This window comes from Aethalodelphis obliquidens, unplaced genomic scaffold, assembly GCF_003676395.1.
Source record: "Aethalodelphis obliquidens isolate GAN/ISIS:26980383/991018 unplaced genomic scaffold, ASM367639v1 scaffold24, whole genome shotgun sequence".
Classification (NCBI taxonomy): Eukaryota; Metazoa; Chordata; class Mammalia; order Artiodactyla; family Delphinidae; genus Aethalodelphis; species Aethalodelphis obliquidens.
This window is the reverse complement of record NW_020837968.1, coordinates 14,098,474-14,114,538: the sequence shown is the minus strand read 5'-3', so window position 1 is coordinate 14,114,538 and position 16,065 is coordinate 14,098,474. Positions and strand designations below refer to the sequence as shown.

Sequence of the window (16,065 nt, the reverse complement as noted above, 5' to 3'; positions counted from 1 at the left end):
TGCTTCCGCTCACAGAATTCAGAGTTCAGTTCAAGGATGACCCTCAGCACAGCTATGACATAAGGCTTCAGTGCTTCAAGATATTCCCTTTTTCCGCTCTCCTTTATTTCACTTACAGATGCTCAGTGCCTTCTTGTTCACTCCTGCCCACCCAGGCCCCTTTGTAGGGTGTCTACATAGACCCGTCCTTTTGAGCAACTCCAATGCCGAGAACTTTTCCTTCCCATTTTCTTACCAAAACCTACACATCCCTGAGATGGGCTTCAGACTCCATTCTTCTCATTTCATAGCTCAAGGGACTAAGGCCCAGCAAGGTGATATGAATTGCCCAAGTTCATGTGACCTATGAGGAGGCCTAGCTGAGACAGAATCAGGTCTCTTGACTCCAAGTCCGTTGCTCTTTTTTTCACACGTTGCTGCCTACCCTGTCTCTCAACACCTTCAGCCTCTGGCTGCTGTTAAAAGACTGGCAAGGCCAAGCCTTTAATGCTCAGCGAGTATCTCTCTTTTAAAGACAGTTATCCATGCTCTAACTCACAATAACAAATATCGGAGAGAGTTCACATTAGTCCCCTCTTGCGATTGTTTGGTCACAGTCTCTTCCTAGCTTCTGAAGTCAAACCTTAGAGAGACACTGTCTAGGCTGGGATATGGAAAGCCTGCCCATTTTCTGCAGTGTGCTTTCTTATGGCTGTGTGGTTAGTGATATTCAGTGTGTAACACAATCCTCCCACGCCCCAAAGAAACCATGGCAGCAGAACTCCAGAGGCATCCCCCTGCCGCTTTAGAACTTCCCCGGGGGGAAGAATTCAGTTCATGAATATGAGGTAATTTCTGTGAAGGGTATTTAAAGTCCTTAAAAACATTCATGAATGAGTCTTTTCAGTACTACTTGGAAGGAAGTCAGGGATTTCACCATTGAAACCGAGCAGTAATGAAATTCAATGTCCCCCACGCAAGAGATATGAATGCCTCAGGGCAGAACAAAGACCAGCTGAATCAGCGAAGGGCAGTTACTTCCACAAATGCATTTACCTGAATAGGAACTTGAAGGGTTTTCAAGGAATGACACTGTGTCGTTTCCAAAAGTATCATGTGTTCTTTAGTCATCATGTAAAACTAAGAATCTAAATTAAAATTTTATTCTAGTTTGGTCTTGGCGCCATATTTTACGGTTTAATCATCAGGGCTGGATGATGTGAGGAAGCACTGCATTTTTTCAGATGGAAAAAGGAAGCAGTGAAAGCTTCCCTTTTCTACAGGTTTTGATTTTAGAATTATAGCTCTCTGATGCTGAAGGAACTTTGTAGCACATCTAAACCAACCATATATTTTAGAGGTAAAGAACTGGTCCCTGTTCATCTGATAACATAGAAATTATCCTATTTTATGAAAATCATTCTACTTTAGAAACAAATTAATGAAGTAGGAATCTGGGCACTAAATCACAGTTGTTATATTACTAGGACTGAGTGGGCACACGGATCTGACAGAAATGAATGCTCTGGACTTCATCTATTTGCCTTCAATTTATTTCCATCCCATTTTTCTGTTGTACAAAGTAGACGACCACTTTAGGTTTCCTTTGGAAAGTTCGTGTCTACATTTCTTTATGCTAACATTAAAATAATTCCTTTGGGCAACAAAAATTAATCCATTGATCTAAGAAAGAAATGGAAAATTTTATTTGAGCCACATTTCAGGATTATAACCCGGGAAGAGCATCTCAGAAAGCTCTGAGAACTGTTCCGCCAGTTAGAAGTCCAGGCACAGTTATATAAGTGTTTTTTGAGACAGAAGACTGTACATCAAATGACGTATTATTGACAGTTTACATAATCCAGATCTAAGTGCCATGTGACCCCTTACAAGATCAAGAAGGAATGTTATCTTTTTTGGTTTTTACTTTTTAGAAAAATCATTTAAATGGACTTAAAGAGTCTTCTCAGAGACACACAGATAAATTTCTTCGTTAAAAAAATGAGATAAGACACACTTTTTCAGGATGGCATTGTGACTACCTAATCGGACAATGTGTGGAAAAATACTCTAAAAAATATATAGTGCTTTGTAAAAGAAGCAGGTTGTTCTATTTACTTTATGTACACATTCCATTTATTCCTCCAGCAAATATTTATTGAGCTATGTGCCACGTCTTGTGCTATACACAGGATATACAGGGCACGAAATGACATCCCAGCCTTCAGGAGCTTATAATGAAGTCTATTCCTGATCTTGGCAACCCTCCACCTCCACCCCAGCAAAACAAAGCAAAAAAAACACAACTAGGTGAGGTTCCCTGTTATGTTGTCACAGCACTTTGAACTTACTTCTTTCGTTCCTGGCATTATCACAATTTGAGTTAAATACGTGAGTAAATAATCGCTTACTACCCGTGTCAGCCACTAGAATTTTGAGCTCCATGGAACAAGTATTTCATCTCTTTTGTTCTTTGCTTTATACTCAACGCCTTGCGTGGCTGACATAGAAAAGAGGAGCAATGTATTTGTTGAATGGATGGGTGAACGAATGAATGAAAGGGAAAATGCATGTCGAAAACATGACTACAATACCGTATAACACGTTCTATATTAGGCGTGCACAGGATGACAAGAGGATTTACAGGAGGAGCATTTAAAGCTAGGCTTGAGGGGCCTGATTTCCAGAAGGGAAATTAATCTTTTCAGATTCAGATACTAGCGTGATACTGTCCCCCACTGGCCTGCCAGTAGCTTAACAGGGATTATTCTCTGAAATATCAAGATCATGCCAATAGTAGGACGTCAAGAAGCTCGGTTAAATGAATCAAAGGCCGGCGCGGACAACGTCCAATTAGATCATCTCTGGCTAACAGCCAGAATGAATAAAAGGGATCAATCCCGGGTGCAAGCGCAGAACTGACTAAAGCCGGCTCCCAGCCTCCGCTTCAACGTTAGACACCCCGCTGGCCGCCGCTGGTCACGTGACCCGGGCCGCTGCAGCCTGGGCACCTGGGCCGTCCCGCGCATGCGCAGTGCCCGGGCGGCGGACCCGAGGGTGCCGACAGCTTCCGGTTTTGTTTCCCCGTCCCTGCGTGGCGAAAGCTCTTCAGGCTCCGCGGTGGCGGCTGTAGCGGCGGCGGGGGGGCTGGGGGCAGGGCGTGGTGAGGTAAGGTGAATGCCCGAACAGGGTTCCCCGGAGCCATGGCCTGCTCCATTGTCCAGTTCTGCACCTTCCAGGACCTCCAGGCCGCCCGGGACTTCCTCTTCCCTCGTCTGCGGGAGGAGAACCCCAGCTGCACCGTGAGGAGGGACCCCAGTAAGTGCCCCCGCCTCGCCGCTCCCTTCCCCGCCTCCGCCCGCAGGACCTGCTCGGCTGCGTCGGGCCTCCCACCCGCTCCGCCCCTTCTACCCCGCGGCTCCTAGTTGCCCCCGCGCCTCCCTTGTTCTCTCTGCGCGGATCCCTTGCCCTCCTCGTCCTGAAGCCGCCTCCGCCCACCCTGGCTGCGTCGTTGCTGTCTTCCTCTCGCCTAAGCCACTCCGCCCTCTGGCCATACACTGCGTCTTGCTTCATCTGGTCTCTACCTATCCCACTTCCCCACGCCCAACTCCTACTTGTCTCTCCTCCATCTTCCCTCCCTCCAGCCCGGGGTCCCCTGTTAACACTCTGCCTGCTCCGCGATCGCATCCTCCTCCCCATTCCTTGCCAGCTGTCAGCGCTCTAGCCTCGTTTTTCCTCAACCCCTACGCTCCTCTATGCCTGGGACTGTGGCCTTCTGCTACCTCCCCTCCCGAAAGGGTTTATCATCGCCCACACTCTCCCTTCTTCCCTCCCCTTTCCTCCCATTCAGATTTAGAGAATAAGTGATTGACAAGTGAGAGACTCCTAAGGTGGCGAGTAGGCGGCTCTCAACAAAGGAAAATAACCTGTCGGGGAGCGAGAATCCGCATCAGGAACTAAAGTTACAGTAGCATGGCCGTGAAAAGTTAATTTGCTTTATTGAGATGAGAAACCGTCCGCCTTTTATTATCATCAAACAGTGTGACTTGTCCACGTAGTATAAGATCCCAAGTCTGGTTTATTGGCTACTGCATAGTTCCTCAGAATTTCCTACATTTCTCCTATTGAAACGGTGTGTTTTGTGTGTTTGGTTTCTTCGTATTTCCGCTCTACTACAAAGTCGTATGTCCAAAGCACATTTGGCTTTGCAGTATAGTGCTTTCACTTTGTGCTCTACTGGAATGGTGATGAAAGGCCCACTAACTAAGCTCCTCCCCGTTTTTAAAATTTAGAAGATATCAAATCAAACCTACTTATGAATATTTACTCTGTGCCAGTCAGTAGTGCTGCACATCAAATACGGTTGGTGGTCTCTGCCATCTAAGAGCTTATAATTTGCTGGGACAAGTACATTAACCCCTTGTTAATTTATATATATATCTCAGTATAGCGTGATTTTATATATATATATATATGGCACTAGGGGATACGTCCTTGAATTGGAGGTACTTAGGCCTACCTTTGAAGTAGTAGTTAGATGAATAAGGGAGAGGTAATAGCATATGCAGAGGAAGGGAGGCCTGAAATGGCATGCTATTTAGAGAGCTAAGAAAGGCTGAATGGCTGAAGAGGAGAATATGAGGGAAACGGTTGCGGGGGTGAGCTGTATAGGTAATAAGGAGCTTGATCCCAAGCCTTCTGAAAGGAGTGGGATGCATCTGAAAGACATTAAGCAGAGGAATGACGTGGTCAGATTGTACTTAATGTAATCAACAAAGTTTTGAATACCTGTTTTGTGCTTTGACAGCAGTGTGGAGGAGAGATAGGAAGCAGGGAAATTGGTTGGGAGGCTATTCCAATGATCCATGCAGAAGTGATGCAAGCTGGAACTAAAGTAGCTTCAGCAGGACTTGAGAGCAGGAGCTAGATTAGAAAGATATTAAGGAGGTCGAGTCTACAGGACCTAATGAAGATCTGGGGCTAGGGGTTGCAGCTGGTGAGGGAGAGGGAGTGCAGGATGCCTTTGGCTTTTGGCTCAGGCAAGGGTTTCTCATGAAGGGGAATGAAGGAAATAGGTTTTGGACCTTTTTCATCTTAAATGTTTGCAGTTTGTCCAGTTTTAAATGTATGCAGTGAGTCCAGTAGAACAGGTCTAAAACTTAGTTTCCCTGGGCCAGAGGCATTAATTTGGGAGTTACCAACAAAACGTGTCAGTCAGTCTCAAGGGTTATGAATATAGTGAAACGAATGCAGGACTGAAGATGTAACCGTAGAGGAGCACTGAAGTTTTAAGAGTCAAATACAGATTAATGGGAAGAAGACTGAGAAAGAGTAACAGAAAGAGAAGAAACCCAGGTGAGAGTAATGCCCCAGAATTGAGAGAGGATTTGATGAAGGGAAGAGTGGTCAGCAGTTGCAAATGCAGCAGAGGTCAGCTAGGATAAGAATGGAAAAGGGCTCATTGGCTTTGGGAAGGTGGAGGTGACTGGGACCTTAGGACAGCTTCAGTGGAAGGGTTGGGGGCAGAAAGCATATTTACCAGATATTGAGGAGTTAAAAAGTGAAGTTGCCTATTTCAAGGAGCCAGGTTGTGAAGGATGGTGAACACAGGACTGTAGACAGGGGACGTAGAGCATGGACACATTTTCTCTATCCCATTCCCACTCCCCTGGTCCAGGCCACCATCTTCTCTCACCTGGGCAAGGGCACTAGTCTTCTTTTAACAGATCTTCCTGCTTCTACTCTTGGTTTCTTTTCTTTCTTTCTTTCTTTCTTTTCTATATATAATAGTTTGCATCTACTAATCCCTAACTCCCAGTCCTTTCCTTCCCCGCTGCCCCCCATGACAACCACAAGTCTATTCTCTATATCTGTAAGTCTGTTTTTGTTTTGTAGGTATGTTCATTTGTGTCATATTTTAGATTCCACATATAAGTGATATCATGTGGTATTTGTCCTTCTCTTTCTGACTTACTTCACTTAGTATGATAATTTCTAGGTCCATCCATGTTGCTGCAAATGGCATTATTTCATTCTTTTTAACGGCTGAGTAATATTCCATTGTATATATAAATACATACCACATCTTCTTTATCCATTCATCTGTCAGTGGACAATTAGGTTGTTTCCATGTCTTGGCTATTGTAGGCAGTGCTGCTATGAACATAGGGGTGCATGTATCTTTTCAAATTATAGTTTGGTCTGGGTAAATGCCCAGGAGTGGGACTGCTGGATCATATTGCAACTCTATGTTTAGTTTTTTGAGGAACCTCCATACTGTTTTCCATAGTGGCTGCCCCAATTTACATCCCCACCAACAGTGTAGGAGGGTTTCTTTTTCTCCACACCCTCTCCAGCATTTATTATTTGTAGACTTTTCAATGGTTTCTTGTAATTTGTAGACATTTTAATGGTTTCTTATGGTTAGTTCCCAAAAGCAGTCAGAGTGAACTTTTAAAGACAACATAATCATAACAGTCCTCTCTCTGTAACCCTCTGTGTCTTTCAATTGCACTTAATATAAAATCCAGAGTTCTCAAATGGCTTACAAGGCCCTTGAGGCCCTGCTTCCTGCCACTTCTTGCACCTCATACTCTTCTCTCCTCATTTCTTACGCTTCATACACTTTCTGGTTGTTAAACCAGTCAAGCCCATTCGTGCCTGAGGCCTTTGTCCTTGCTCTTGTCCCTGCGTTGGATATTCTGTGCAGGTCCTTGCGTCCTCGGTGCATCTTGTTCAAGTCTCAACATCTCAGGGAGGCCTTTTCTGACCATCCAATCTAAAACAGTCACCCCTACTCCCTTGTTCTCATTTGTTACTCGAAATCATTTCATCTCGTTTATTTTTCATCACCAAGCCTATACTGTCCAGTATGGTAGTCTCTAGCCAGAACTAGCTGTTGAAATGTGGCAAGCGCTACTGAGGAACTGAATTTTTAATTTTAGTTAGTTTTAATTAATTTAAATTTAAATAGTCAGATATGGCTAGTGGCTACCGCATTGCATGGCACATTTATAAATGCTAAAATTTAGGTACCAACAGATTGAATACTTGTCCAAGGTCACACAATGAAGGGTAGCCTTAGGCTATGAACTTGATCCAGGCATTTGGGAATATAATCATACCCCAGACATCTAGATTAATTTATGCCTATGGGTTTGCAAATATGATTTAATTTATTATCCTTTTAAATAAAATTCTTAGGCATATGTATGTTGGTATTATTGTGGCTACCAGCGATTCAAGTAGAAAAAAAGTGGAGAAAGAACCTCTTTACCGGTGAGCCCCTTTCCCAAATCTGTATTTTACAGTTAGAATGGTGCTTTAATTCAGAAATGAAAATCAGAAAAATAGCTTGTCCTATTGTAGATGGTTTACTTGGAATTCTTGAAATGACTGGGACTACAGATTTCAGTACTCACTCCAGGCCATCCTTTACAAAACATCAGGCTTTGTAAAGCTCATCATTAAGAAAACCTGAACCTAAACTTTTGTGAGGGTGAAAATTTAGAGTAAAAATGAAGTTATGGTGGTGGTTTGCTTTGCTTTGCTTCACTTTTTTTATTAGTGTTGTAAATGATTACTTTATTGGGCAGTAGAAATCATTTTATTTAGCTTATATAGTTTTAATTTCTTATACTAGCTCATCTCTAGAGGATATATAAGGCAACTGATAATTTTGAAGACTTATCTATTAGTTTAATAATTTTTTAATTTTAATATGGATAGCTGCCATTGACATAGTGATACCTAGTACCTGGGCACCCAGATCTCAATACTACTCTTCTATATTTGAATGCTCAGAGAATAACAGTATGACTTTACGTTACTTTGTATCATCAATTATAAAATGAGACTGTCTTCTATTGCTTTAAAAGAGGTCTTGAACCCTACTATTTCTCAGTGTTTACATTAGTGATAAATATTTATAATTGGTTCTACTCAATCTAGTGCTATCTATTTAGACATAAAATTTGGTCTCATACTTTGAAATTTTGGAGATGGGCAATAGTATGTGTCCCCACCTGGCCTACAGTGACATAATTTCCAGGGAGATTGGATTTCTATACCAGAGCCGTCTGATATTTATAATTGAGTTAGGTGAAAGAAAGGAGAGAAGGAAGGAAGGAAAGAAAGAAAGACATGTACAGAGAGGGAGAATCAAAATATTTGGAGGTAATTTAAGTATAATATTGTGGATCTATTAATTTACCTAATAGTAAGATAATTTTCTGTTGCCATACTAATGAGGTAGAGGAGGTTTCCCTCTTGCCTCTTTTATCAGAAAGATAGAAGAAGGTAAAGCATACAGAGGATTACCTTGGAGTCATCAATTAAAGTCACGTTTTTGTCCAATCACTGAGAAAAGTATGCTTTTTAGGATAACCTAAAATCATGGAATCACTTTGGGATATTATAAATGGTGTAAAGTACCCATTTTTTTATACTGAGTGAAAATGCTTTCTTTTGTTTGTGACCGTAGTGGGGAGAGAAAAGTAATCTGAAAGTAGAATATTTATAGGAATTTCAGAAAATTTATAGAGGTATTGGATTTCATTAGCTATTTAAAATTGGAAGAGGATCTTAGAGATAAATTTTTGTCCATGACAAAAGTGACACATGAACAGTCTAATTCCTTTATTCAGCTAATATTTATTGAGCACGTACTATGTACAAAGTAGTCTTAAAGGTAAATAAAATAGGTCCCTCTCCTCAAGGAGCGTTCAGCCAGTAAATGAGTGTTAGAGGTGTTATGCTATAATTTGACACATGATAGTTGGAGAATGAAGGAGTGTTGGTTCACGCTGTTTAGGGGACTTAGGAAAGTCTTCACAGAGGAACTGATATTTTCACGATGTCTTAATAGTTGTCCATCAGGTGGAGAGAAAATGGTCAGGCAAGGGATGTGAAACAGCACGGGGTTCAGAAAGATGCAGATAGTAAATTCTGGTGGAAGAGTGGGATATGGTGGGATAAAGCTGGAGAGATTGGCAGAGAAGTTTAGATTTTACGCAGTAGCAAGGAAGTAAGACTACCTTGGGGATTACAGGGAAATTTGCTAAAGTTTACTTGGGAACAGATAGTTTTAAGTAGGTCAGCTTCCAGATGCACCTATATAAGTGCCAACTTTCCCACCGTACCTTCTCCTGTTTACTAGACAAGGGCTCACCTCTCACACATTTCAAATATTATTATAGTAAGTTGCTTCCAAGGCATTTTAAAAAACCTGCCCTTTAAGGCACCATAAACTCCCCCATCCATCAACAAGAGACTTCCAAATAATTTTTGCTATTTATGTTTAATAATTATTTGTCAACATTTGTGATAATGTATGTTGTTTTTCTCAGTTATCTGCTTCTAATAATAATTGCAATAAGTCAAGTAAAAAAAAACTTAATACTTAGAGCCTTTGATCCCAAGAAAACTGCTTTTTCTCAGTTCTTATCTGTTTTTGCAGAGAAATTTTTGGACTGATGATACATATCTGTATTATATTAGAATAGCATTCTGTGGAGGAAGTGAATGGAAATAAGAATTCAAGGAGAAAAAAGGACTTATAAAATTACTCTTAGAGAAGATAATCATATTTTTTAAATGGGTGTTTGTGGGTAGTATTTCCCAGTAGTACTTAGAATCCACTGAATAAATTTAAAAGGATGATATAAATCTATATTGAAACATCCATGTTTAATATATCAGAAGTTACATTTTTTGTGCAAGGGATCCATATTATTGAAAAACTCTTTTGGGGTGTGTATAATCAAAAAGTTTGAAGACATTCTTCTATAGGCCTGTCCTTCCCAATCTTTTTTCTTTTTTTTCATCATAGCATGCATAAAAAGTGAGACCTAGGCCCTGAATAGTGAAAACAATTTTGAAGAAGGAGGAAAAAGTTGGAGTACTTCTACTTCCTAATTTCAAAACATATTGCAAAGCTACAGTAATCAAAAGTGTGTGGTACTGGCATAAAGACAGACAACTAGGATAATGGAATAGAGAGCTCAGAAATAAGCCCTTGTGTATATGATCAGATGATTTTTGACAAAGTGTCAGGACCACTCAATGGGGAAAGGACAGTCTGTTGAACAAATCGTGTTGGGAAAACTGCATATCCAAATACAAAAGAATGAATTTGGACCATTATCTTATACCACATTCAAAAATTACCAAAAAATGGATTAAAGACCTAAATATAAGACCTAAAACTATAAAACTGTTAGAAGAAAACATAGGGGGAAAACTTCATGACATTGGACTTGGCAGTGAGTTTTTGGATATAACACCAAGAGCACAGGCAACAAAAGCAAAAACAGACAAATGAGACTATATCAAACTTTAAGACTTTTGTGAATCAAAGGCTGCAATCAACGAAGTGAAAAGACAGCCTACAGAATGGGAGAAAATATTTGCAAATCATGTCTGATAAAGGATTAGTATCCACAGTATATCAATACAAAGAACTCCTACAGCCCAACAACAATAAATAACTCAAGTGAAAACTGAGCAAAAGACTGGAATAGACATTTTTCCAAAGATGTTATAGAAATGGCCAGTAAGCATATGAAAAGATACTCAATATCACTAATCATGAGAATCACCAGCTTGGCTACTATTAAACAAAAACAAAACAAACAAACAAAAACAACAGAAAATAACAAGTGTTGGCAAGGATATGGAGAAATTGGAACTCTGTACACTGTTGGTAGGATTGTTAAATGGTACAACGGCTATGGAAAACAGTATGGAGTTTCCTCCAAAAATAAAAAAAATAGAATTACTATATGAGCCATCCCATTTATGGGTATATATCCAAAAGAATTGAAAATAGTGTCTAGAAGAGATATTTGCATACCCATGATCATAGAGGGACGTTCATAAAAGACAAAGAGTAGAAGCAACCCAAATGCCCATCGATGGATGAATGGAATGGGGTATTTATGTACAATGGAAAAGTATTCAGCCATTAAAAAGAAGGAAATCATATCACATGCTACAGCACGAATGACCTTGAGGACGTTATGATATGTGAAATATTCGCCAGTCAAAAACCATAAATGCATGATTCCATTTATATGAGTTATCTAAAGTAGTTAAATTCACGGAAACAGGAAGTAGAATGGTGGTTACTAGGACCTAGGGAGAGGGTGAAAAGGGGTCTTGTTTAATGGGTTTTACAGTCTCAGATTTGCAAGATGGAAAAGTTCTAGAGATCTGTTTTATAACAGTGTGAATATATTTAACATTACTGAACTGTACACTTAAAAATTGTTACAATGATAATTTCTATGTTATGTGTTTTTAACATAATAAAAATATATAAATTAGTATGGTAGTAAAGAAATGGGTCATAAAATGTAAAACAAAGCTGTTCATGGTGGGAGGTGACCTGCTAGAGGTTCCAGTAGTCCCAGGCCCTACTTGGCTGTCCTGAGAGCTGAGAGGATCAATATCTTGGCTCACCTGTAACCCATTTGCAGTTTACTGGGAATCTCTGCTATAGACAGAGGGTAACCATTGGTGGTTTTAAGCAAAAGTATAGCATTTCAAGATTGGAGTTGCAGAGAAATGGATTTGGGGGCTCTGAAAAAGGTTGGGTAGTTCAAAGCTAGAGGTAGGTGACCATTTGGGAGATGTTCATACAAGTCCAGATCAGGGCCTTCAGAAGTAAAGACAGGACTAAGGTAGTAGCAGTGGTGATAGAGTTTGAAACTTGCTAGCTATAGCAGTGGCAACCTATGCAAAGAATTTGAGCCGAGAAACAGGATAACCAGGTTAATATTTTAAACACATTCCTTTGTCGGCAAAGAAGAGAATGAATGGGAATGGTGGGTGAAAGTGGAAATAGAATGACCAGTTGGGTGGCCTTTGCAGTATCTCCCAAAAGGGGAGATAATCTTTTCCTTAGCTTGGTATTCTTCAGATGTTACTTAATGGTCTACACGGTGACAATCCTGGAACTATAAGAAAGCAAGTATTTTTGAGTGACTACTATGCTAATATCATTTGGGACTTTTGAGACCCTAAATGAACTTTCCTCATGAGAGGGAATCCTTGCAACTTTACAGTGTCTGCCATGCCATATTCCTTCTTTGAAAAGAAGACCAGAAACAGTCCCTTGAACACAGATCACTTTTCTTTGTATCATGTGAGCATAAGTCTCACATATAAATTCCTCAGAAGAGAGAATCTCAGGTCAGGAGAGAGATAATTACCCATGATCACATTGCCTCTTTTTATTTTTTTTAAGTATATAAAATCAGACGTATAAACAACCTTCTGGCTACTCACATCCCACATTGCAAATGTTAAAACTTTAGTATTATGCTGTCCAGTATAGTAGCCACTAGCCACATGTGGCTATTTAAATTTAAGTGTAAATTAATAGAAATTAAATAAAAATTCAGTTCCTCAGTCATACTAGTTAACATTTCAGTGGCCACATATACCTACCTAGTGGCTAACTAATTGGACAGCACAGATAAAGAACACCTCCAGCATTACAGGAGGTTCTATTATAAAGTGCTACCTTAGTGAGAATCTTCCAGACTTTCTGCTGAGACAATAAACACACATATACTGCTTGGGTATTTTATTTATCTATTTTAAATTTTATATCATGGACTCATTCTTGTAAAATGTATATGCTGGAACTTTTTTGGTTTACTTAATGTCAACCACTTTTCAAGCTGTATATATAACTCCATAGCATTTTTTCCTAATGTCTGTACAGTATTCCAATGAAGACTCTACCAGGTTTTAGTTAACCATTCCCCTATCAGTGAACATTTAGATTATTTCCAATATTTTTGCTATAAGAAAATGCTCCAGTAAGCATCCTTATATATGCTTTTACCCATGATGCTAATATTTCTGTATGTAAATTTCTGGGATTGGAATTGCTGAATAATAGAAATTCACATTTTAATTGTTGATCATAGTTGCCCAGTTACTCTCAAAATTGGTCAGGTTCATTCCTATCCATGGTAAACAGAAGTGCCCATTTACACACTTGTCATCTTTCTGTGTTATCAGTTTTTTTGATTTTTGCTCTTCTGATAAATGAAATGTGGTTCTTGTGTGATACTAAGATAATTATCAGACTTTATCTGTATTTTTTTTTTAAGCAGCAAGTAATAGCAAAATTAAGCTGGTATTGCAAGAATTTAGCTTAAATATAAGGAAAGTTTTCTCACAGGGACAATAATTGAATATTAGACTGTTCTAATAGAGGAAGGAAGGAAGGAAGATACTGAATTGGTTTTAGAATATGCAGAAATTAGCTTTGGTGAGCAGTGTTTATGTACCTCCATCCTCATTTACATTCCCTCACATTATTTTCTGCTGCTTTGGATATAATAAATCAACACATAATTATGAAGTGGTAGGAAAGAATTATATAAGTTCTATCTAATATACGTAATATATTATTGCCTTTAGTGACTTCCTTTGAAAAATAAAATGAAAAATAAAATAGGGCATATTAAATTTCTCCAAGTCTTCAGATTTGTTTTGTTTTGTTTTGTTGTTGCTTTTGTCAAGATAGGTCTAAAGATTTCTTAGGTTTTTGAGCAAAGGAAGCATGTTTAGTTTTTAAACTTTAGAGGAGGAGGATACACTCTATTTCTGCTTAAAAATATTTTCAGTTCTGTCCTTTTGTGATTTGATTATCAGAACATTCTTCTTCTGTGATATAGGAGGCCACTTATTTGACAACAGGAGTCATTAGAATTCCAGAACGGGAAGGGACCTTAGAGACCTAGTCCGATTTAATCATGGTGTTTTGAAAGAAACTCCTTCTTATTGAAAATGGGGTGGCCTCGTCATTTTAGATTGCTGCATATTTTTATGTGCTGAAAGGAATATGCTAATTTGAAATTTATATTCCCATTTCCATTTCCTTAGAAATAGAAAAAGATTAATAATTCTGAGGCATAGGAAATTAAGCAGCTTCTCTGTTCTTTAGTCCTTTTTTTGGCTTTGTATTGCTATGTGATGCTTCCTGTGCCTTGGCCAAGAAGAGCCAACTAAAATTGTTACATCCCCTGAATTATTTACAAGTCATAGGTTCTAGAGGTTCGTGCTCTTTATAGAAACAAGTACATTATCTCTGTTTTTTTCTTGTCTTAGAAGAATGGAAATGGATTTGCTTCAGCGCTAATAAGATCTTTTCTTAGACCAGGGAGATTAAGTTTTCCTTTTCCTAACGTCGAAGGATTTCAGTTTCTCATTTACTTTTTGATCTTGACATACTCATATTGGAAAAAGCAAATACTGTCAAATTAATTGCCCACTTCTAGAATTCAGTTTCCTTTCTAGCTTCAAGTTCTTGTTAAATGAAAAACCAATACTCAGTTTATGAGGACAGACTGTTCAGAAGCAAATCAGAATAATGTATATTTTAAATTAAATAGACCTACGGAAAGCAGCAGTTGAATTTCTCATTTAAGCTTTTGTTGGTAGAATAATTCATTCGTTGGAAATGTCCCTAAAAAAGACATCTATAATTTTTTGATGATTGAATTACAGTGTTTTCTCTATAGTTTGAAGGTTTCAGTGACTATAATTTGTCAAGTGAGAAACTGAACAGTTTTTTAATACTAGTATAATCTACACTTCTCCTCAGGGAAAAAATTCTCTCCAGAGGGAGTTGTAGTTACATTTTACTAATATATTTTAAAGTCATTGATTTTATTCATTCAGGCAAAACATTTAACTTGATAAGGGTAAGAACAAGAGTTTATGTTTATGTTACCAATTATTCTAGACAGTTCAAAATAGTCCTCTTCAGTGATAGGTATAAAAAAATGTTAAGGATTGAAAAGTCAAGTTACTAATCAATGAAGAGGTAGTTGCTTTTTGTTACTGTTACTTGTAACTTCATCTTGCTTGTTTTTATTTCTCTATATATCATGTCAGTTGGTTGGAGATCAGCTTAGGAATTTTATTTATATAGAGAGCAAGTATGATTCAAGGTGTGGTATGAAATAAAAGTGAAAGGTAATTTCAGCAGATGAGGTCGACTAACAAAATAATCTAAACTGGCAAACTTCTTGAAAGACTTAAATTGAATCCTCAGTGCAATCCTTGATTATCTGTGAATTTTAAGGAAAAATGATTAAGAATGTGAAAAGAATAGAGTTTAAAGGAAACTCACCCCTCAAGAATGGTTTGCTCCCCCCTCCCCCCCAAAAAAGTTACAGATTCAAAACTAAGCAGAAATGTCTCTTGGACTTGGAAATGCCATTTTTTTTCCCAGTAAGTTGTACAGGAAATGAGGTGGGAAAGCCCAATTAAAACATGGACCTTTGAAATATTTTGCTTATAGCTGATGCTGTCCTGATGTAATATAGTTGTAAAATGACTGCTTTAGGAGCAAACATCTGGCACATGAGTCATAGCACTAAAGTAACAAGACTAGGGAAGCATTTTCATGATCTATTTTTAGATGTCTCCAATAGGCAATTTTAGCTGTTTTTAGTATAACCTGTTTTATTCACTATTGGCAAAAAGAATATTTACATAATAGAATACAGACAGAATTCAAGAATGATGTGGATGTTCTTTTCTCTCTCTCTTTTTTTCTTTGCCTTTAAAATGGTATGGTAATTTATTTGGGGACTCAGTGTTCTTTGTAATTATTTTTTTCTAGCCTACTAAAAAATTAGGTTGAGAGTCATACTTAATGAATGTGTTGGTTTTCCTTTATTGATGCAGGATCTTTTTTTTTTTAATTATTTTATTTTATTTAATTATTATTATTATTTTTTAAATTTATTTTGGCTGTGCTGGGTCTTCGTTTCTGTGCGAGGGCTTTCTCTAGTTGTGGCAAGTGGGGGCCACTCTTCATCACGGTGCACGGGCCTCTCACTATCACGGCCTCTCTTGCTGCGGAGCACAGGCTCCAGACGTGCAGGCTCAGTAGTTGTGGCTCACAGGCTTAGTTGCTCTGCGGCATGTGGGATCCTCCCAGACCAGGGCTTGAACCCGTGTCCCCTGCATTAGCAGGCAGATTCTCAACCACTGTGCCACCAGGGAAGCCCCGATGCAGGATCTTTTTTAAGTAATGATGCACTGTTGTTTTGAAAT

The 16,065-nt window shown here is 38.9% G+C and overlaps 1 protein-coding gene across 3 annotated transcripts in view; it reads left to right on the top strand.

Moving 5' to 3' along the window:
* The first annotated feature begins 3,089 nt into the window (after positions 1 to 3,089).
* Positions 3,090 to 16,065, top strand: part of RAB3GAP2 (RAB3 GTPase activating non-catalytic protein subunit 2) — a 90,129-nt gene continuing 77,153 nt past the window's right edge. For 2 of the 3 annotated variants that reach the window (XM_027122223.1, XM_027122221.1), the window contains exon 1: positions 3,091 to 3,297. In XM_027122223.1, coding sequence (XP_026978024.1) covers positions 3,183 to 3,297 — 115 coding nt within the window. In that variant the 5' untranslated portion in view covers positions 3,091 to 3,182. Of the gene's footprint in view, positions 3,298 to 16,065 lie in introns of all 3 variants that reach the window. The other variant, XM_027122222.1, reaches the window with a different exon arrangement.